At 41.6% G+C, this 23,472-nt stretch overlaps 1 protein-coding gene across 8 annotated transcripts in view; it reads right to left on the bottom strand.

Annotated features, from left to right (window-relative positions):
* The window catches only part of AUTS2 (activator of transcription and developmental regulator AUTS2), a 1,156,658-nt gene that overhangs the window by 21,716 nt on the left and 1,111,470 nt on the right, over positions 1–23,472 (bottom strand). For 5 of the 8 annotated variants that reach the window (XM_023616830.2, XM_023616828.2, XM_070231758.1 and 2 more), the window contains 4 exons: positions 6,093–6,564; positions 4,490–4,743; positions 3,119–3,360; positions 1,392–1,436 (listed from right to left, as the gene is read on the bottom strand). In XM_023616830.2, coding sequence (XP_023472598.1) covers positions 1,392–1,436; positions 3,119–3,360; positions 4,490–4,743; positions 6,093–6,564 — 1,013 coding nt within the window. The remainder of the gene's footprint in view (positions 1–1,391; positions 1,437–3,118; positions 3,361–4,489; positions 4,744–6,092; positions 6,565–23,472) is intronic. The other 3 variants (XM_023616831.2, XM_023616829.2, XM_070231760.1) reach the window with 1 other exon arrangement.

The raw sequence follows: 23,472 nt of genomic DNA, 5'->3' as shown, positions 1-23,472 counted from the left end.
CACGCTAAACTTTCTCTAAGAATGATTTTGTTAGCTGGTCCTTAATTTAAATCAGTAAGTATAGACAAAGGGCAGGAATCTGATTATTATTAAGGATGGCACCATTCACAGGGCAGACCCAAAGAGGAAACCAACAGGTCTCCTGTGTTTTGCAGGTCCCTTTACAAAAAGCTTGTGTGTCACAGTACTGAGCAGAATAGTGCTGGAACAGTGGGGGAGCCGAGGCACTCAAATACACTTTCCTCATCCCTTTCTGAAGGGGCTTTCCTCACGTTATTTCTGAAAGTCTCTAGTCAGTATAATTCTTAACTGATTTCTAATATCTTTCTAGTCTTGACTTCTCAGCTACACTCAGGACTAATACAGTGTCTAATGATCTGGTTCAAAGTAGGAATGAATTCACAGGCTTTGCTGATCTCTTAAGTAGCACTTATATTCAAATAATAAGTTAACACTATCCAAAAACCAAAGCAAGAATAGTTGAGTATGGTGAATCAACATGGTTACAAGCAGTTATTAATCTTCCTCCTTTCTGGTCTTGTTTCAAAAATATAAATAAACCATTGAGCAAAGAAACTTGGAAAATTTCAGGTAAAAATGATGCAGCATTCACTCCATAATCAAAATATCATGATAAAATGTTCAAGGTCTTTGTTATAAAAAGAAGCCCTTGTTTTATATCTAACTTAGGTTGGTACCAATTTAAGTTCCAGAACGTACTCTGAAAATTGCATAAAATGAGTATTTTTTTTAATGAAGAAGAGTGAGTTTAAAGAGGAAAAAAAATACACATTTTGATTTTAAGACCTTCTTTTATTTAAGTATATTATTTAAGTGTATTAATTAAAGTATTTTATTTCAGTGTATTAAAAATACACTTGTATTTTTAGTTGTAATAAGTTCAGGAGAATAATACCAGCCATGTGGAAGAGGGGTCTACATTTAGTCTAGAGGAAATAAAAATCTGCTTTTTGAAGAGTTTTGAGTCAAAAAGATAAGGGACTTTCTATTTGGAGGACATAATTCAAGTTGAATTCCAGGAATTCTGTGTTAATGGCATTTCAATCAATGACTCAAATCCTGTGATTTCAGAGTCTCCTGAAACTATAAAGACCCCACTGCAGACACCCCAGGACAGGTGCCTGGCTTCCAGGGGAGTTCACCTTTGCTTTAAAGTCTTCGGACGGCTTATGATCTTTTGATTCAGAAGATGATACTGCATCTTTACCAAAAGCCAACGTCACAAAAGCAAGCATCCAAAGTGACGAGGAGCAATGGGAATTCTTGCGAAGATGATTAAGGAAGGCTGCTAGTCATTTACTGATCTATGGCAAGAGTGCAAAAGTGGACAAGCAGTTACATGAAACGTGTAGCATGGTAACAAGACTCACACTGTGCCGGTAGAATGGGTCAACTTTTGTAGGGTATTTGTCAAACTGTAAAGGGATCAAAGCAAAAGCTAGTTACTTAGAGAATCTACATTTCTGTTCACTGCTTCAGTGGAGGTAGCCCTAAGCAAGCTTCTCCGTCATTGTGCTGTCACCAGACTCCATAACCTCATCTATGAAACCATCCTGAGCTCCTGAGTCACTCTGACAAGAAACCAAGAGAAATGCAAAAACAAAGTGAAAACCCGTATGGTGCATTTAGATCCTGGCCACACCAAAGTGTCTTTCTTTCCAGTCTATATTTAGAGATTGGCACAAAACCGAACATCTAAACTGGAGAAAAGAGGCAATTATTCAGATAAATCAGAAAGAAGTAAGCATTTGGTCTGAGTTATCCAGAGAATTCCCTCCATTTTCATCTTCACTTTGGCAGAAAACTGTACATTCAGCTGTCTTCTGAAATGAATTACAGCCAAATACAAAGCAATTTGGGCCAGGTCTTATCACCTTTCTTTTGAGCAGAAAAGAGTTACCATTGTTTCCTCTAAATAATGTCATCCTCCTGACACTGGAACTCCCCTCAGTTAGTTTAAATTTTTTATAGAACAGCTCGGGCTGGCATAAACTCTTCCACAAATGATAGGTCCTTAAAAATATAACTGTTGAGAAGTATAGTTCATCCAGAAAAAAGATACAGGATTTGCTATAGGAAAAACTTTTAGTCTCAAGGCTTCAGCTCCAATATTCTTCTAAATAAAATTTATAAAATAAACTTTTAAAAGTATTTTAAAAAATTAAGTAGAACAACATGGAGGATGGGGAGGGAGCAGCAGATACAAAGTTTCGTGAAGGGAATGCCTCCTAAAATCAGGGAATTCAAATCTCTTCTCACAATGTCTTAATATATTAATTGCCTTAAAATCCACTATTTCCTTAAATATTAAAAATTAATAATTAAAAAACTCTAATACAGACACACGGCCCTATCTCAGAATTTTTAGGATCTCAACAGCACACTATTCATTGCAGTTCTTAAATTTAAAAGAAATCCTAATTGGTTCTCCCAGCATGTGCAAGTCACCAGTTAAGACCAAGACCACATCATTGCCAGTGGTACCTCTTACCACAAGGCTGAATTCTGACCCAGCAGGGTGCATGGCTCCCTGACCACTTGCTGACAGAGCATAATACCAGACTGCGGGACTGTCTTAGGAAACACAAGAAATATGACACGACTGACAAAGTCAGTTTAGGGAAGCCATCTGAAAGAGCAGGCAGTACCCAATGTAGTCCAAGTCTCCTGATAGCTCTCTCCCTCCTCAGCCCTATTCTTGACTCCCAGGATTCTGTGAGCACTTATTTGCTGGTACTTGGTGCAAAGCACTGACAGGTACATTTTTATATGTGGTGGCATACCCCAAGAAGCTCAAGAAAACAAAATCACCCTTTAAGAAGTTAACTACCAACAGTGGATGTGACCATTTGAGGGCATCCGGAGTAAGATCCATCCACAGTGCTAAATATAACTGTCTAGAAAAAAGTTCCTACTTTAGGCCCTGGGTTAGTACAGCCAAGGAGCAGGGCACATTCCCCTCTCTCCAACAAAGATGGACAAGGCCACAGGAGCCACCTAAATGGCTATCACTTCTCATCCATCTCCTGAGCCACAATAGCCCATCCCAACCCCACCGTGCTGCATAAAAAAAGAGTCGTGCTCTACTTATCCTCACATTTCTGCCTGGGGTACGCACCATGGGAGGTGCTGGCGTCGGCATGATGGCGGTGGGTGGGATGGCGTGGGGGAACGGTGTGAAGGTGTGCTGGTGTGTGTGCTGGTGTGTGTGCTGGTGCTGGTGCTGGTGCTGGTGGAACTCGGTCCGTAGGTAGGGCGGAGGGCCCAGGGAAGCCCCACGGTCAGCACTCTGAGAGGCCAAAAAACGTGTATTCAGTTCCTGTCGCAGGATGTCTTGCTCTGGAAAAGAAGAAAAGGGAGAGGATGACACCTTTTCTTGTAGCAGTAATTTCCTTCAGAACAGGACATCCAAGCACCCTATGCAGGGGACACAGGGGTGAGGGCACAGGAGCTGGGGCTCTCAGGGGTGCAGCTGGACCCTTACATGGAAGGGGACAACCAACGAGACAGAGGATACTAACGCCCAGTCACAATCTAATTGTGTTCTCTGTCTAGCCTCTTGGCTTTTAGGAAGAGATGGTCTATCAGTGTGGTTGCTGACAGACTCCAGGCTGAATGGCCAGAGGTCAATTTTCAGCTCTGTCACTGTCAGCTGAGTGACCCCTGGGCATGTCAAATCACCCAACTGTGTCTCAGTTTCCTCATCTATCACATGGAGACAATAAAACTGCCTATTTTGTGGGCTTGTTTTGAGGGTTAAAGGAATTAACGTAGTTAAGTGCTTAAGAACAGGGACTAGCATACTAATCAATGTCAGTCGTTAACATGGCGGAACTCTCACGCCCTCTTCAAAGGCCAATCTCTGCTTTACAGCTCTCTGTGTTAGTGGTGTAACATGGCTACAACAGACTCAAAATTGGGACATTTGACCTGATTAATACAGGTGAGGAGAAAAGGACCCAATATCTAACACTAGGTCTATCCTTAATATTCTAGGATATATTGCCACAAAAAGTTCATCTTCCTCTTCCAAGAAGGTAGAAGGCCCTATTCAACTAAAACAAACCCCTTAAACCAGGATGCAATTCAAGATGCTGGAATGAAACATATATGGGCTTGGAAGCTTTTGTCATCGAATGGGAGCCTAGACAACAGGGCACATACAATCTGTGTTTTACCATTCAGTGGGTGAACTTAGTTCGAAAAGCCTCATGACTTCAAACAAACTGGTTCCCTCTGGCAGTGTCCAATTCACCTGGGTTGTGCTAGGTTGGTGTAGGTGTTGGTACGTATTTTTGTTGAACCTCAGCCCACAAACGATTGGAGGAAGATTACAAGAATACATACAATAAAGCAGAAAATTGTCAACAGATAAAACCTGGCAATCAGGGACAACAGAGACAGCAGGTGAAGCCACTGGCAAGGGAGGTGGGAGCATGGGGAAGCAAGGCCAGCTCCTCCATCCTACCTGAGTAAGTGCTCCCGGCCGGGTGTCCGGGGACCTGCAGACTCCCTGATGTCAGAGGTGGTGGAGGAGGCAAAGCAGTGGGAGGGGCAAACATATTGGGGTGATGTGAGTGTGCGGGGGGCTGGAGGGTGGGCGTGAAGCTGTGCAGGGGGCTGTGGTTGGGCAGTGAGAGGGGGAATGGGGAGGCTGAGGGGTGGTGGGAGATGTGAGGAGGGGCGGGTTGAGTCTTCGCTGGAGTGCTGCTTCTGCTACTGCTGTTGGAGTAACAACCAAAAAAAAAAAGAAGAAAAAGAGGTAAGCAATTTATTTTCTTAAAAAAAATCCCATCTCCCTGCCCAAAGCCATTGAACGCTTTTCCTCTCGCTCCTGCCTCTTTATGGAGCCTCCCCTCTGCACAGGAGCCTCTGCTGGAATCCCAACTCCTCTAAAGTTCCCGTCACTCCTCAGACACAGCACAACAGAAACTGCGGCTCCAGAGCTACTGCGCATCTCGGGGTCCAGACAGCTGATTCTGCCAAAAACCCAGGGAAGCTCTTCCCTCTGCGGCCGGATTCTCCTCTTCACTCCTGGAAAGTTCCATGACTTCCCATTCTCCACTAGCCACATTCCCTATATAGCAATAAAATTCAAGAAAGGAATGAGAACAATGATCTGAGTGCACCCTGTCTGTCTGCTACTTCTTCAGTGAAGAAGCACAGAGAAGAGGTGAAACAGGGGACTCAGGTTGCCTATCACCTCTCTGGTCTGGAGACCTCAGAACTGGCCTTGGGGCAGAGGATGGCCCTGGCGCAACTAAGGCACTTTCCCTCCCGTTACAGACAGGAAAAACAAGCTGCTAAGTTGGAACAAGGGAAACAACAGGGGTTAGAATTACAACCCTCAGGAAAGGCCAGGGTGGGCAACACGTAGCCCTGCACCCAGGTTGTGTCTCCCTTTTCTCTGCAGTTCTCCTTTGTGTGACTTTTTAAACTTTCCTTTGTAATTTGGCAAAGACAAGACAGAGGAGCGCCTGGATTTCCAAGCGAGAGCTCTGCTCCTTCTCTAAACCCAGCTTGTTTCTTCTCTACCTCTTTGTCCCACCATGGAGGAAGTAAATCACAATGACAACCTCAAACCAGAATACTCCTTAGTCCCAAATTCCTGCCTCTGGAGTTGAAGGGAGAGGTAGCTTCTGTAAAAAGTCCTCCCTCAGAGGCAAAGAGCCTCTCTTCTGTGAATCTCTTAGCATTCAGTGACCTCTGCCGAACCTCAGGTTTCCATTCCCTGCCTCTCAGCCATGGTAGGGGTCCCGAGCACAGCACCTGCAACTGTTTCTTAAGCATTCTTCTCCTTCCTACCTTCGCTCTCTCAGGAGTCTTGATGGATATTTTAGTTCTTTACAATGTCCTCACTACACAACCCAACTCAACCAATCTTCTCCCAAGAGACCCACCTCTCACCTGACAGCCCTCTCCCTGTCTTCCGGTCTCTGCCTCATGAAGAACAAAATGACAATGTTTTCAACAGGGAAACGCCAGTCTCCTTGGGAATCCCTTATCCACTACTACCTGCCTGTCCCAAATAAGATGACAAAAGTCAGGCAAAAAAAAGCAGGTTGGCTCACCTTAAACTGTTGAGGCTTAAGCTACTGCTGTTGTAGGCTGACAATGGCTGGGAGAGGCTCTGAGACGAGGGGTGGGCCTGCACAGGCGGGAGATTCTGATGGAGCAGTTGGGTAGGGGACTGTGGCCTGGGCTGCCTCTGCACCTGAGGCTGCGGGGCAGGCTGAAGTTGGGCCTCTGGGGGCGCCTGTGATGGCCGTGTGCTTGGACGTGGAGGCTGAGGTGGGGCCTCTGTGCGCTGCACCAAGTCAGGGTCCGGAGAAGGAGCTCGGGGCTGCGGCTCCACTTGGGGCTGGGAAAGTGGCTGTGGGACCTGAGAGCAGGGGTCTTTAAGCACCACGGGCTCAAAGATTGGTTCTTTGCAACAGTCCTGGCTCTTCTCCTGGCTTCTCTCTAGACCCGATATCTTAGGGACAATCGGCCCTGTATCCTGGCTGTCATGTTCAGGTAGCGTGCCAACACCTAACTCCGGATCTGCATGGGGGAGAGCAAAGACAAAACCACAGGCAATGACATGTGAGTGTGAAATGAAATAAGGAGTGGAAAGCAGACTCCAAGCCCAAATTATACAGTCCCAACGACACACATGGCCTAGTGCCATGTCCTAGCTTCCTGTCCCGTCTTTACCCCATGCGGGGCATGCGCATACTGTGAATAGGGCCAATGGGAGATGGGGAAAGATGGGGGAGCAGCCTTTGCCCCTCAAGCAGCCATGCCTGTCAGGGAAGAAAGGCGAACCCGCCAGAGGAGGCTGCATTCAGAAAGACGCCTAGGCCACCAGAGTCTGAAAATGAATGTTTTCCTTAATCTTGACAAAGCCTTTTATGGAGCAAAATTAAGAAACAATAGCTGACAAGTTGATTTTTCCCTTTTAAAACAAATACAGTTCTTGAACACACAAAAGAGAAGTGTTTTCAATAGCAAATGAAGCAAATGTTATTTAACCACACACAGATGTTTCTTCTTGGCCTTGTCTCCTTCTTACTTTCCATCTTGACTAGTGAGACACACTTGACATTTGGGGAAATAATTTTTTGTTTAGCCAGTGCTAAACTTCCAGTCAAATGTCAGGCTTTCTAATGCTCACCAGCTGATCCCAGCCACATCTGAGATCAAGGGTGCAAACATGGATTTAAATCAAATTTACTGTCAGCTACATAGGCTAGAGCTTTTAGAGGATCCCTGGGACCCCTGGAGGATCCTCACCCAAGCGAGGACATGGGCTGCGATGCTGGACACTGAGACTACACCTGGACATAGGATTTAAGTAAAATTCTACAATCATCAAAGAAATATAGAAATAGATGCTCCTGTATGAATTTAAAAGATACACTTCCCTCTAAAGGTCAAAAGATCTATGCCACACCTAGTGCAGTGGTTAATGATTACCCCATAAGTCAAATTCCATTAAATCCTCTAACAGAACAATGAAAAGCAAATATGGCATTAAATACAAAGAAATGGCCCTATTTGTGAGTATTTTTGTATAAATCTGGGGGAAAATTACCTTTCTCACATTTTTGTGCTAAAAAATCCATCGTTTTCTTATTATTATATAGTTTGGAAATAGGAGGAAGATAGACTTCAATATTCTCTGAAATGAGGGTGTGTTCCAGGCATTCCTTGTTTTTTTTTTGAGGAAGATTAGCCCTGAGCTAACATCTGCCGCCAATCCTCCTCTTTTTGCTGAGGAAGACTGGCCCTGAGCTAACATCCGTGCCCATCTTCCTCTACTTTATACGTGGGATGCCCACCACAGCATGGCTTGCCAAGCGGTGCCATCTCCACACCTGGGTTCCGAACCGGCGAACTCCGGGCCACTGAAGTGGCACGTGTGAACTTAACCGCTGCACCACCGGGCCAGGCCCTCAGGCATTCCTAAATGAACTGCTTAGTGCATGAACTTTCTCTTTCAATCTCACTGCATGTGTGTATACGTAAGGGTGAAAAATACATGGTATTCTCACTGGTCCTATCAGTTTCTGTTGATATACTCCTGGGTATATATACTTGTCATTTTTCTTCCCTAGAATGTGCATCAAAGCAATCCATTATTTTCAATGTTCTTTTGAACAGATCAAACACATAAAATGCACAAAAGCAGAAACAAACTGTTGGTTTTCAAACAAAGCACATTTTTGGCTACTGTGAACTTGGCTACCTTCAAGTCCCACAGCCCAGCCTGAACAATTACACTGACACGATGCAAAGAAAGCCCCATTGCACGTGTTTCAGCTAAGAAAGGATACAGCATCCAGAGAAGTAACTCTAGACTTCTGACATCCTACTCACACATATTTCTATCCAGCACTATCTTCAGAACCTTTCTAGGAAGACTTTTTGCAAATGATACGCTGAAATTTTATGAATTCCCAAAACTTTAGTTTCTAACTTGAGGGCTAAGAGAGAACATCAAGATTCTTGATGTGGATAGACCTCATTCAGCCAGAAGAGCTCCAAAATCATGAAGGAGGACCCTTTATCTGCAGACACCCATATGTAGAGGTTCTGGTCCTGCTTCTCTTTCAATGCTTTTTCTATCATTTTCACAAGATTTTCCACAGCAAGCAATTATACAAGTAAGCAATTATAGCAAGCCTGTGAAAACCACAGGCTTCACACAATGCAGCCTGGTTAGTTAGGTCTAGGGCAGAAAGCACTAACACCCCAGAAATCCTAACAGTGCAAAATAAAAAAGACTTTCCTCAATAACAAGTTCCATGAGCATAAGCGGGAATTCTTCCCACTCTGATGGCTAATTTAGGATTATTATGCTTGCTACAATGGCAGGAACACATTTCTGTCCTTTTGTGCTGCTTTGTTCTCTCTGGACTGGGATGGTGAAGAATAAATACATAAATATTTCCTATCTTGTTAAGTTTAAATTGAAATTCATGATGTCCCTCCAAAATCAACGTCCAGATAAAGTTTCTCTCCTGACATAAAAGAAAGTTGCCTTTTCCAAGGGACACCACCCAGAGTATATCATTTAAATTTACTTACCTGGTAAGGAAGTACATTAGAAATAGATAAATGCTCCATATATCTAGCTTGCCTATATTTATCTCCTTGTTCTTTATTTAATGAGCCTCTAGAATTTGGACAACACAGCCAAGTTTGCAGGAGGCATTGTGCAGGCTTGGGCTGGCTGCCCAAGGCTCTGGAAAGGCAAATGGAGTTGGCGCTCACATGTCCTATTGCCCCATTGTCTCAGTACTAATCTAAACACAGCTAGTGGAAGAGGATGGTGCTGACTATGGCGTTATCACCAGTGCTGACAATCACCGAGATACACAGGGAGACCAAAACCTCTCTAGCGAACCCTGCAAATTTGTATGGAACCGTCTGTGATGACTGAGAGAACCTAGAAGAACAGGATAGTGGAACAAGTACCAGAATCTGAGAGACCATCCCAGCACTTCTCAAACTTTGAGGTGCATACAAATCACCTGAAGATCTGATTAAAATGCAGACTCTGACTCAGTAGCTCTGGGGTGGGGCTCCAGAGTCTGGCTTTCTGAGAACTTGCCAGGTGATGCGGGTGCGTGGACCATTCTGTGAGGAGCAAGGAACTTACCTAACCTTCTCCGACTCTATAGATAGATGGGGAATAAGCCCAGAGAAGTTAACGAACTTGCTGGCTGTAGGTCATTTGTCTGTTTAATAAATCAGACGTCTTGAGTTCTAGTCCTAACTCTGCCACCGTTAAGTGCCTTTTCTCTGCATTACACCACACTGTCCCCTACGAGGCAAAAATCCTAAAACATAGCAGGTAATGATAAATCCAGGATTCACTTAAAATATTTAAGTACAACCAGACAGTGCAAAGGGTCAGGAAAGCTACAAAGAGCTGCGGGGATGCCTCACTTTGGCTAAACCTGAAAGCTATTATCAGTCCATCAACGCCCTGAGGCTTCAACCTATAAGCAAGGCAGCAACAGGTCTGAAGGCTGGTAAGAACTCGGGCTGAAACGGTTTTATGACTCCCATTTACGCAAGTCTCTTGAGGGTCAGATTAGGCATCATGCATTTTTGTTGGCTAATCAGTAATGCATTTCCTCTTCCTTTCAATTATTCAATAAATGTACCTTCCCAGTTAAGCTCTTCTGTCTTGAGAGTCAATTTGTCTTACTGTGGTTCTCCAAAATTGGCAAGAACATATTTAAAAAAATCATTTTGTATTGCTCAGTGTGCTCTGAATTTGCGAAAGGATGAAATTTGCTGAGGTTGAAAGAAATAAAAATGTGCAAATTGACTTCTTATTTAGAAGTTTTATTCACTACATTTTGGGGTTTTAAAATCTCTCCTTGTGATTATAAAAATATCATGCTTATGATAGCAGACATGCAAATTAGAATTACGCGACATACTGTACAGTGAAAAGGGTGAATTTACTGCATGTAAATTATACCTTAATAAATGACTCAAACACAATAAACTTTTTAAAAACTTAAGGGTAGATTAAGAAAAACTTGTTTGCTTTTGATACAAAATTGATAAAACTTCCCTGGGGAAAATGGGCCCTCTTGTACTTTATTAGTTAAATGTAAAACCTACAACTTCTGTAGAAGGCAATTTGGCAATATTTAGCCAAAAAACTAACAGAATTCCCGTGACTGGGTGTCAACAATGAAACAACATCCTGGTTTGAATCGCAAGAATGGAAACAACTCAAATGTAATCATTACAGATGGGTTACGTATACATTTGATAAATACATAAAATGGAAGATACTGCAGCTGTAAAACGAATGAGGAACTCTGTATGTAGAATGGTGTATGCTAGCTTTTGTGAAAAATGGAAGAAAAGTAAATGGTACTCATTTTTCACTTTATGCATAAAGAATCCCTGGAAGACTACCCAAGAAATCAGTAGCAGTGGTCACCTGTTTGGGCGCTTGGGGAGCAGTGAGACCTGGAACGACAGGGAACTGGAGGAGGGGAGATGCTGTACTGTACACATACATATATGTTTAACATTTTGAATCATGTGATCATGTTGCCTATTAAAATTTTTAAAAGAAAATTGGTCTTACATTTAAGAACAGTCTGAGCAAGAAAGAAAAAAGAAAAAGAAAAGCAGACAAAACTGGGAATTTGAATAGTGGTATAACTATAGGCATGGAGAGTGTATTTTAAATGGAATAAGAAACTATAAGGCACAAATTTATAAATTTGAAAATAAAATGGATTTTATGAAAAAATATAAATTACTAAAACTGACTTAAAAACAAACAAATCTGATCATTAAAGTACACTGAAAAAATGACTCAATAATCAACACCTTCCCCTCAACCCAAAAAAAGGAACCAGGTGCACACAGTGTTATAGACAATGTGGACAAAACCTGTAAGAAACAAATCATTCCTGTCATTTAAATTGAAAGCCAACAGCAAACATACAACAAAAGGAAGGGGCAAGACTATTATTTACAAAAAATATAACACTTTAGCTAGAAAACAAAGACAACCAGCTGAAAAAATATTAGAACTAATAAGAGGTCAATAAAGTATCCAAATAAAGAAGCCCCACAAACATCAGGAGCTTTTCTACACGTCGGCAATAGTGAACAGAAAAGAAAACTTAAAAAAGATGTCCTTCACAAGAACAAAATTCGCATCATACTTGGGAACAAAACTAACAAGAAATTTACAGGGCCTAGAAACTTTCAGAAATGTATGCCCCCAAATGCTCTGAGAACTTCTACATTCAAGGGTCTTTTATGATGCAAAAAAAAATGAGAAACAAGGAGCCGGCCTGGAGGCAAAGTTTATGCACTCTGCTTCTGTGGCCCGGGGTTCAAAGGTTCAGATCTCAGGCATGGACCTACACACCAGTTATCATGCTGTGGTGGCATCCCACATACAAAAAATAGAGGAAGAGTGGCATAGATATTAGCTCAGGGCCAATCTTCCTCAAGCAAAAGGAGGAAGACTGGCAACAGCTGTTAGCTCAGGGCCAGTCTTAATCACAAAAAAAAAAAAAAAGAGAGAGAGAGGGAGAGAAAGAGAAACAAGTCAAAGCCACTCCTATGGGGAGTTTTCAAAATTTGTAGGAGTGTGTTTGGTTAGCACAATGACTGGAAGGCATTGGTGGCTCTTAGGGATATTAGATGTACTGCAAAATGAAGGACAACCCCACACAACATTGCAGGTCACTTTATAAAGTCCCACTGGACATTTGTGCAACTGAAAATAGAACCTAACTCTGTTTTTGCATATAAACACAAAATAATTTTTTGCATGGTTTTAACGCACACTGGATTTTCCAGGAATGCAACCCTTGTATGTTGTTATGCCTGTTATGTTATGTCTTGTTGTTAGGAACAACCAAGAGTTGTTCACCATTTGGGAAAATCAATGGTAAGGCCGATCCTGGTATTTGCATCACCATGACCCATGTACCTGTATGAGTCTGGATTTGTAGCAGCCATATTTGTCTACCATTCTATGTATAGACTCAAGCATCTGACCATTTCACTGTCTTCTAATGTAAATAAGCATTCATGTACTTAAAAACATACTGTTACTATAAACTACTTTTCTACTTGTTTTTCCTTTACATTTCATTATGGCTGTATATACATTTTAAAATTATGTGTATAGATAGGCATATTACCTATGTATTTTGTTCCAGAAAGTACAGAGTAAGAGTGTGTTATAAAATACTTCTTATCTTACACAAAGAGGGCATGAGGTGTGGAAGGGTTGAGATTTGATGCATTATGTCCCTATGACAAACAACTATGTTTCTAGAAATCCAATAACCTACTCCAAAATGCAGTAAATACCTCAAAGGGTTGTTGTGGAAGTTAAATTAAGTGCTTTCCACAATGTATAGCACAAAATAAGTGATCAATGTCTCCAAAACTATTGTAGAAAAACACTTAATTTCATGGAGAATAATTCATGACAAAATTACTATTAAGTAAAACAAAGCATACTATCATCAGTGCAGTCTCAGTACTGAAAATTTCTGTGTAAATGTGTGTATATATATGCATAGAAAAAAGATTAGAAAGATATACATCAAATGTTAATTGTAATCTCATCATCCAGAAATAAGCATTGACTGTAATTTTCAAATTTGTGCTTTAACTTTATAAATTTCCTACAGTGAATATTTACTATTACTGTAAAAGAAAACAAAAGGCTTCTATTTTAAAATGAGCTCCTTCATGGATAATACACCTCCACCATCAAAAGAATCCAACTAAGAAAGTGACTGTTCAAGTCTTTTTAAACTCCTTACCTACTGAATGGATTTTTATAAAAAAGCTCTTCACTCAGACAACAGACAAATATTTGTCTCTCAGAATTGACGGTAGGATATGGTGTGCAGTAGCCTTCCATCTACTCCTCAACATTTCTAACTGCTTCGAACTGGGTGTATTTGGACAGAAAGGAAATGGTGAATATGGATGATGAAGGAAGAGGAGCAGGCGGGAGAGAAGAACTCTCCCAAGGCATATTTCTGTATTTCTGGTCTTTACACGTCTCCACACTCGATTAGAAAGCTCTAATATAGCTTACTCACTACAAGGTCATTACTGCAGTAAATATGCCTTAAAGACATCAAGAAAACCACGTGGGGTAAGTACTGGCTCTTAGGTGATGTATCTGTCCATCCATCTACGTCTTTCTGAATGTCTGATCTATATCATCTAGAAGTGGACATGTCCTATTTTTAAATTATTCTATCTTCTAGTTAACTTTTCTTATTTGCCCAAATGACAGAGCCACAAAGATCTCACCACACAGAAAGAATGAAGATTGCAGCCAAATAAGAAAAAGAACCCAGACTTTAAATTAAAGTGGGAACATTAATAAATGTTGAAATGTTCAATAATGAAAAGCCCAGAATCAAAGGGAAGCATCAAATTTCTGTGAATCATCAAGCAATTATTTCAAGCTACTAGCAATATCCATTCTTTAAACACTTTCTCTTGTCTATTTTGTTATGTCAAACAAAATCTCCCTTTTAGCAAAGACTGCATATTTTGTACACACTTATTGAAACAAAAATTTTACTACTGAATTAATTTAGCAATACTTTTAACCGTCCCCAAGTTTTAGATTCTATCTCTACAACTCTACATTCCAATGGTGTTTTGCACAAAAAGTCTACCTTCTCTAACATACACTTCTCTTTATTTTCCTCCTCTCCCTCTTTTCTTCAAATCATTAAACAGAGACCAGTTTGTTCCATTAGTAGATTCAATTACTTGAATGAATGGAAGGATGACATTCAGTCTTGCAGCCATTCTTCTCGGTCACTGAAACTGTACAAATAAATTGAGGAAAACCCACTGTTTGTTCAAGGTAAATTAATTTTCAAATACTGCAAGAGTGGGAGATCAGGGGAATGATGGGTGCTTGGCGGGGCTCAAAGAGATTCCATTTTGTGCTTGTCATTTTGTATAAACATTAATCACCATCTGAGAGGTTAAGCTCTGGGCTGCAGTCTGTATCACAAACCTCCCAGGGCCTCCAGGGTTCCTAAGTAAAAGCAAAATCCTAAATAGGAAAAAATAGCCCTCGCATCTGCCAAAACACCAGCAGCCCACTGGGAAAGCTATGTGGACACCAGCAGTTTAGAGGCTGCCATTATTAGAGAAGCTAGTTTGGATATCATCTAGTTTACCAGATTAACCTAGGGAGGGGGTTAATCTGACAGGAGTTAAAGAAAAATCAACAGACTGCAGCTGAGTGTACTTAAACTTGTTTCACATTTATTCTTTGAAAACATCACTCTAAAAAGCATCAATCCTTAAGCGTATGCTCAGGTTCCAGATGCCTTAAGACCAAAAACTTGCCTTCAAGGGGAGTATCAACCTTGACTGTGCAGACTAGAGCCCATCAGAATGGCTTCTGCCTGCAGAATGAAGTGCTCTTAAAGGTCAACCTGGGCTTGCAAACATTTTATTTCTTTTGCAGCCTCAGCAAATAAGAATAATGAAGGACTATGTTGATGAAGGACCCAAATTAGAATGAGAGACACAGGCTGTGATCTCTCGGGGTTGGAGACAGGAGTATAAAACAGTCTTAAGAAACCCAAGAGTGTCAAGGTCATATATAATCCTCCTGTTACTCACTTCGTATGAGGAAAAGACTAACGAGTGTCACTTCATATGCCTGACACTGTGCTAGGTCCTGAGGGTACAAAGATGAACAAGAAATAGTCCCTGGCTTCCAGGAGCTGGAGGTTGAGACCGGATAACACAGCATAGGGGAAAAAATACGGAACTAGCAATTGGGACACCTGTGGCCTTAAGCTTCATGGTTTGTTATCATAAGGCTCAGAGATAAGCTTAGATAATCAGAGCTAATGAAGATATCCTATATTTTATCGATTCTGAATTATTGATGGTAAGGCACTTTTATCTATAACAGGCTCCTGCTGCACTGGTCCCAAGAATGTCTTAGGCCAAAATCAACCAAATCATGTTCTGGAACGTGGACAGAGCTGACATAAGAAATAAGGTATGGAGGATGAAATCTCCAATCACTTCTGTGAACCCTGGGAAAACTCCAAATACCAGTTTCAGAGAAAGCCCAAGCTTTCATGTTTTGGCCTCAAAAGATATACCTCCATTATTTTTGCTTGAGTCCTCCTGCCAGCCTCAATATTCATCAGCTGGCCTCTCTAGACAAGCTCACTGGGGTTTTCCCATCCCCAGTGACTCTCCCCCGCCCCGCCCCCAAACCCGTTCCATAGGTCTTAGCTTCCTGGCCTGTCCTAATCAGCCCTGACTGGCTGTTGACCAAGCGCCCACATGACACTGTGCACTATGCATGTGTGCACAACCACCCTTAAAACCCTGAAACACTCAACACTGAACAAGGTACCTCTGTGTCTGCACATGAGTACAGCGTTCCAAAAGGACTTCAACACCATGTCTATATTCATGCAACACGACACGCTTACTCTGAGAAAAGAGCAAATCTAAGGACAAAGCTATTGCCACAGTAAAAGCCACAGCACACATTCTTTAGACTCGAAGATAACAAAGAGACCTTTCGCTTTTTTTGGGAAATTTTCCAAGAGGTGGGACCAAGGTGCTGAAAATGAATTATAACTTTAGATGTTTGGTTAAAAAAATAGTCTTCCTAGTACCTAATCATCCTATCTTTCACATTAAGAACAATTAAGTGAGGATATGAGGGAAAAGAAAAGAATGTCATCTTTCTAGAGGCAGCCCTCCCACCAGGATTTCATTACTATAAAGTATAACTGAGGACTCAAAAGCTGTCAAGCTCACAGACACTCACAGATCTATTTCTAGATCTGACACCTTCCTCACTATATTGCTGCCCGCTGCTAACTTCTAAGGTCTTCGCCTGAGGGTTTCATGTCCACAGCCGGAAGGGGCAGTAACTGTGAGGCTAATCTGACCCTGGTCACCTTCTGAAGCAAAAATTCTTTGGTGTAATATGTCCTTGTCATTTTCTCTCTTAACGTTGTAAGCCATTTTTCTTGGATCTGTACGTCTGTTGTAGCAACATATTTAAGATCTTATGGGGCTATGCAACAGCTAATAATGTTCTTACTCTATAAGGTTAGTACGCCCATTAAGCTGGCAAATGATTGGCTCTAGGTTAAACTCTGTTTTCAGTACTTTGAACTTTACCAAAGATGATTTTCTCAAGGGCACAGGTAAAAGCCACCAGCACCACAGACCTACTGAAAGGCTAAGAGTCACCTACCTTCCTGCTCTGTACACTGTGATTCTGGTTCACCTGGTTTCAGGCACAGGGTGGACAATCACTGAGCCTCATTGAGTAAACAGGCTAGGTGGGCTGTGCAATGATGGCACATGAGAACTTCCATCTTTCAAGTCGATCCTAGGCTTTTCCTCAGCTCCTGGCCCTACAGGGAAATACTCCCTACTCCTAAGTTTCTTCTTAACCCTCAACACGCAGGGATGTGATGTGCCTGCTGAGCTTCTGGCTGAGCTAAGTTCCAGTCAACACCGGCTCATTCTACTGCCTCAGAGCCTGCAAGAACATGCAGACTTTATCCCTCTAGAATGAGAGTCACCTGCAACATCCCTTGTATCTACTTTTTTTTCCCTCAAAAATCACCCTCTCTTCAAGGTCCAGGTATCAAAAGGAAGGTCTCAAGTTACCCTAGTATGGAGGAGTGAAGCAAATCTTTGTGATTCCTCATAACAGCAACTAAGTCTTTCTGTTCTGGAGGGAAGGGAAGAAGGAATCACAGACACCAAGGCACGTGGACTACTCTGGCCCTGGGCTCATTTGTGCCAAGTGAGCTGCAGAGGAGGAGGGGGTGGTTAATTCCCACAAGCAGTATCAATCACCTCAGTCAGTGTTCTACCAAGTTCACACAGCTGTCACTTGGTGTGTAGTAGAGGGGGAGGCTATTCCTTCAGAGCACCATCAAACATCCTAAAAGCAATGTTTTCCCAACATACGGTGGGAAAACTCCAAGAGCCACCCACTCCTGTCCTGTTCTCAATAGGTCGCTGTGAGAAGCAGGCTTTGCCTTGGGAAATATCTACTATCCTTTGGCAAAGACCGCTCTGTCGGCATGCAGGCATGTCTGCCTGTACTCCAGAGGACAGATGACAAAACTCCTCCTCAAGTCTGTTCAAGCAACTGCTATGGCCCATGGGACCTTGGTGCTGCCAAGCCCCTGCAATCTGTCTGACTAGCTTATGTGTGAGCACCACAGATCCTTCTAGAACAAATTCATGAAAGTTGCTTTCTTTCTGATACCAGGGAGCCTTTGATTCTTCAGTTAAAGGAGGAGGATCAGGGAAAAGAGGACTTTGACAGTTTCTCTAAGTAAGTTTTGGCCTTTCTTGTCCCAAACTGTCCACCACCTCATACTGTAATTCCAACGTATTCTATAACTTCGCTATTCCAAGTGTGGTCTACAGCCCAGCAACACTAGCATCACTTGGGGTCTTGTTAGGAAGGTAAATTCACAGCCCCCATCCATATGCATGTTCAAATTTGCAAAGAGCTGTTTTATACCACTTCTGGGAGTGTTAAAGAGCCACAGGAAGCCCCATCGCTAAGGGATGCCATCCATAAGGTTGCTCATCCTTCTGTGTCTCCATCTCACAAGAGCTAATCTTGGAAAGAATTTCCTTCATTCTTTCCCTGGATGGTTCTCTACCAGCATGTAAAATGCTACAGGGGTGGGTAGTGGGAGGTGGGTACTGTCCTTCACCAGGTCGGGAGTCTCCTCCAATACTGAACATAGTCCTGAAAACCAGCTACAGTGAGCTCTTCTTTGTGGTGATATTTCCCACCCTGGCTCCATGCACATTCACTGGATCTCTCACCATGAAGAACAGGGAGTTATAGAGTCTTGCCCCAAAGCACAGGCACAAGCCACCTTCAAAGACCTGACGACTGTCACATAGAAGAGGAAGCAGATCTACTGTGAATGGCATCATGGGCAGAACCAAGACAAAGGATGGACAACTGTAGAAGAAACCTTCAACCTGAAGCGGCTTGGGCTGTGTATAGAGGAAAAGGCTAATGTTCTATCTTGTTCTTCACTGGAAGTCTCCCAAAGGACACTGAATGACCATGACCAGAATTTTGAGGAGTTAGTCACGGAATGAGAAGGAGACTGGACCAGGTGACTTCTGAGGTTCCATCAGTTCCCAAATAAGATATTGGTAGCACACCTCTTGGAAGAGCATCATTTCTTTGCTTTTCTTTACCTTTACAGAATTCAATCTTCGAAAATATCTCACCTGTAGGTTAATGAATACTGTCTTTGATTTGCACAAATTTTGATAAATGCCATATCTTAAACAGTTATGGACTAAGAATCCCAATTGACTACAGACATAGTTTTCTTTAGGAACAGAAGAAGTATATCTACTTATGCCCAGCTGTGATTTTTGTAAAGTTGAAAGAGATTTTTTTAAATGGGGGGGTGGGAGGGGATTGTACTGTTCCTTGCATTTGAAATATTTTATCTCTTTAAAAGGACAAGTCTAACAATCCTTAAACTGATTTTCTATAAACCATCCACGTAATAAATACTTAGTAGGAAAATAAAATCTCTTGCCATTACTTCATTTGCCATTATTTCATCACTTGTCATTATTTCCTTTCACTATTCTCAATTTATCACAGAAAAAAGGAAACACGTTCAAATATAAAATTTGAAGCTATACTTCTGTAGGGTTCACGAAAGCAGTGAGGACAGTGATGACATTAGTCTGTTAGAAACTACCTACACAGTGCAGTTCCACGATGTAATGGCTAGAGCTCTGGACTCTATTTACCTACCTGCTTGAGTCACCTTTCAAATCTGAAATGCTAACAATCATCCTCTAGAAACAAGCAGTGGGAAATTGTAACTGTCCTTGGATAGAGATGGAACTGGAGTAAGTCACCAAAACAGCTGTGCCACCTCCCACTTACAACTACAGTCCTGGAAGGGAAATGCTGTCTGACAACCAAGCTGAGGCTTGGGACATGGACTGTCACCATAACTTACATCCTCCTGGAAATACTTGAACGATATCTTCAGAGGTGTTTCCAAAACAGAATGGCAGAAGGTAATCTGGCATTCATTTGTTTCTTCTTCAACTGCCTGAGGACCATGTCCACATCGCTGTCCTACCATCACCCCCAGCTCAACATGACTAACATCAGGCCCATTCCCTCCCACTCCAACTCTGGCTCCCCAGGCCGGCCCCATCTTTGAAGCTCAGAATCACAGCCTCAATCTATTTTCATTCCCCTTTACATTCATCAGGGGCTCTGGTGTGAATCACTGCTTATATGATGGCATTTGACACAAATAAAACAACAGCTACAGAATCTGTTGTGCCCTAGCAGCCTGAGCGAGCTTTTAAAATATATATCAGATCACGCTTTCAATCCCTGTTTAAAATTCTCCAACGCCTTCTCGTCACGTGTAGAACAAACTCCCAACTCCTTATCATGCCCCTGCTGCACTCTTGCTCTGCTCCAGACCACCACCGCCCAAAAGCTCCACGCTCCTGCTGTCTCCCCTTTTCACACATACCAGTGCTTCTGAAGCCCACGTTTCAAAGTCCTCTTTTAGTCAAACCACCTTACTAATCCTTCTCCAGGCACCACAGCCCCTGGCAACCAACCTAACCCTCTGATGAATTTCTATTCGAGATACTGAACGCCCATGGGACTCACCAGGTACTTACTTTGTTATTGGCATTTCAATACACAACTAGTTTTTAGAGAGGAGGAGGGGTCTCTTAAAATCTGTATTTATTTCAATCTCAAACATAATGCCTTCCTTATAGTGAGCAATTGATAAATACTTGATTTCTCTAGGCACATAATAATCAATTTACAAAATCTAAGCAAGTTCCTTTATATCTGCAATTCAAAAGGAAAAAAAACCTCTATAATGAGAAAAATACTCAATGAACAATTACACATTAAGCAAGAAAAATCATGTCTCTTTGGAGTCGTTTCCATAACTGAACATTATACTGCAATAAAATAATAGTATATAACACAAGCAAATGTAAAATAATTGGAAGCCATTATGAAGTTTATGGATCCATTTTCGATGTATAATAAACCTAATGTTCTATTCTGAATCATAAAGGATTCTAACAGTTTTGGGTTTTTTGGTATAACAAAAGCACCTAATGTTAAAGGCAAGATACACTGATAACCAAAGGAAGGTAAAGCTTCTTTAGGTATGTGTCTGTGGTCTGTGTGCTGGATCTAAAGTAGACTACACACTGTATGAGTACAAGCACACTTGTACGTCTACTGAAAAAACAAACAAGAACAGATAAACAGTTGTTAACCTGGAGAATTCTTATGGGGAGGTGTCAGAGGATTTTTATTTTTCGCCGTCGACAGTATTTAACTTTTCAACAAAACAGCAGGTTTGAATCTGGAAACATGATACAAAGTCAAATAACTGTGCAATCAACTTAATACATTCCCTATGAGAAAATCAAAGTAAAAATCTTTTTAAAATTAGCCAAAGAACTGCTAAAAACGAAATAGAAAAATTACATAGGAATGAAACGCCCAAGAGCAATGACGGCTAGAAAGACTCATACCTGAACAACGACAAAGTCCAAAGTACATGGGTTGAGGCAGGACAAATGGAGTTTTGTCCTGATATAATAAAAACCTCTGTGATTGTAAAATACAATTGGGAAATACACACACTGCATAAATCAAACTGGGAGATCATGAAATGAACATTTATAAAATAAGGACTTCTCCAGGAAAGCAGGAGCTAAGAGGTAACTTTTTAAGGCTGCAAAAAAAATTACAAATTGAAAATTTAATAGTCAAGTCACAATTTTCCTGAGGAAATGCATCATTGTAACGGAACCTGAGATGATTAAAAGCAAGATCAACTCAAGAACGCTTAGAAGGGTAATCCTGGAAGAAACTCGTTGTGTCCTCAGCTCATTCACCTGACCATAAGCACCGTTTAAATCTGAAGACTGCAGACTGCGGCCAAGTCCTGATTCAGACAGGTAACTCAGGCACGTCAACTGAACGAAGACACAAGGAAATCCTCAGAGTCGAAATGACAGGGTCTTAAAGGTCTTGCTGTTGTTTCCAACCAAAATGTCATCTTTCTTCAGCTTGTCTACTGTCCCCAGCCACACTTGTCAGTCCCAACAATGGCACACATCTAGCAGCCACGTGGAACTTAACAGTCAGCATCCTACTCCTGTGTTCACAGAAGCCACATCAGGTTACTGAATTTTTTTTCCTTTTTTTTTTTTTGGTTGAGGTAACAATTTAAATGTGCCTGTTCCTTAAATTTCCTCCTTGTTCAGGTGCCAAGGAAGGCTTCTAACCCTCAAGCAGAACTGAAGGCCATTCTGAAAGTCCTGACCTTAAAGATGGGAGGAAACAGCGGTGGCTACCAAGGGCCACTGGACACAGAATCTTGTCCACCTTGACACAGACAAATGGCTGAAAGTCATTCACCCCTGGAGGATCTATTTTTAATTACTGACTTTGGTTATGTTTCTTTAGATTCTTATTTACTCAGATCTATAAATTACTTTCTCCCAACAACCAGACTTAGGACAAATGCTTCCATTTGAATTTTGGTGTTTTCAAAGCACTGGGCCTAGAATTCAAATATTCCCTGAGGAAAAACAAAACCTATCTCCCAGGGACTTCCAAAGAGTGAGAACAACTTGAAAATGCTTTGCAAACAGTAGGGGCTCAAAACACATTAGTTTATTTCTTGTGTTACAAAAGAAGGGAGGAGGGGGAAATTATCAGTCACTCCACATTTTCAACCATCCCCTACTCTCTCTTGAAGTGCCACCCCAATTCTTTGCTTCGAAATCCTGTACACTAGAAACGACTATTGCTCCCAGGCAAAGTGGCCAAGGCCAACGGGTCATGAGGGCCCCAGTCAAGACTAGCAAGCAGGCACAAAGTTGCACTTCAGACACAATTTTCAGATCAGTCAGTGTTTGGGGTTGGGAGGCAAGAGAGAGAAACAAATAAAATTCATCAACTGGAAAAGAAAGCATGCCCTGCCTAAAGGCAATGAAATCTTAATCCTTGAATGTACCACAGATTCCACAAACATAACCAGGGATGTTTTCCCCTCAAAAACCCAGGTCAATTCATGGCAAATGCTTAAATCTTTTTGAGTACAAAGAAGCACAATTTTCTGTCTGCCCTAACAAAGACACGTAATTGCAGACTGTACAGTCTCAAGAAGACACACCTTGGTGAGTTTGTGCAGTACCAGATTTTATACAGAAAGAGAAATCAAACAATGGGAAGTCTATTATGAATAGTAACTGGATTGGTGAAACTCAATAAATAGATGGAGAAACAGAAATAATGAAGTTCATTTTAGATATCTCCCTAAATGAATAGAACTTATCCCCCTTATGACACAGTTTTGAGAGGCAATATATTGTAGTTCAAAAATTAACTGCATTCAAGTTCTCGCTTTGCCACTAATTAGCCAAGTGACTTTGAGTAAATCACTTCACCTCTCAGAGCCTTGGTTTCCCCATCCGAATCAAGGGGAAGGCTGGGCCTTCTGACTTCTGGGATCCCTTTTAGTTCCAAGAGTCTGTGCTATACTGGCCCATTAGTCTATTTTCAGTTAAGGCCATCATCAAACCACACACGTGTAAATGACATGAGGTGAAAATGTATTTTTAACCCAGACACTGGATGGGTAAAATACAAATCTTTCCTCTATGCTGTTTTTAAAGAAACCATCTCTTACACAGACATCAAATGAAAAATCAGAGCCATTCAAACTCTAGCTTCAGACTTTAGAGAAATCTGCTAACAAAGGACTAGACTTATAAAATACTCTTCTGGCTGGAGGGGACTTTGGAAAATAGCTAGATAAGCCAAGTTTGTTTCCTTAACATTTATTT

This window comes from Equus caballus, chromosome 13, assembly GCF_041296265.1.
Source record: "Equus caballus isolate H_3958 breed thoroughbred chromosome 13, TB-T2T, whole genome shotgun sequence".
Lineage (NCBI taxonomy): Eukaryota > Metazoa > Chordata > Mammalia > Perissodactyla > Equidae > Equus > Equus caballus.
The sequence above is the reverse complement of the archived record's forward strand: the minus strand, read 5'-3'. Positions and strand labels throughout refer to the sequence as shown.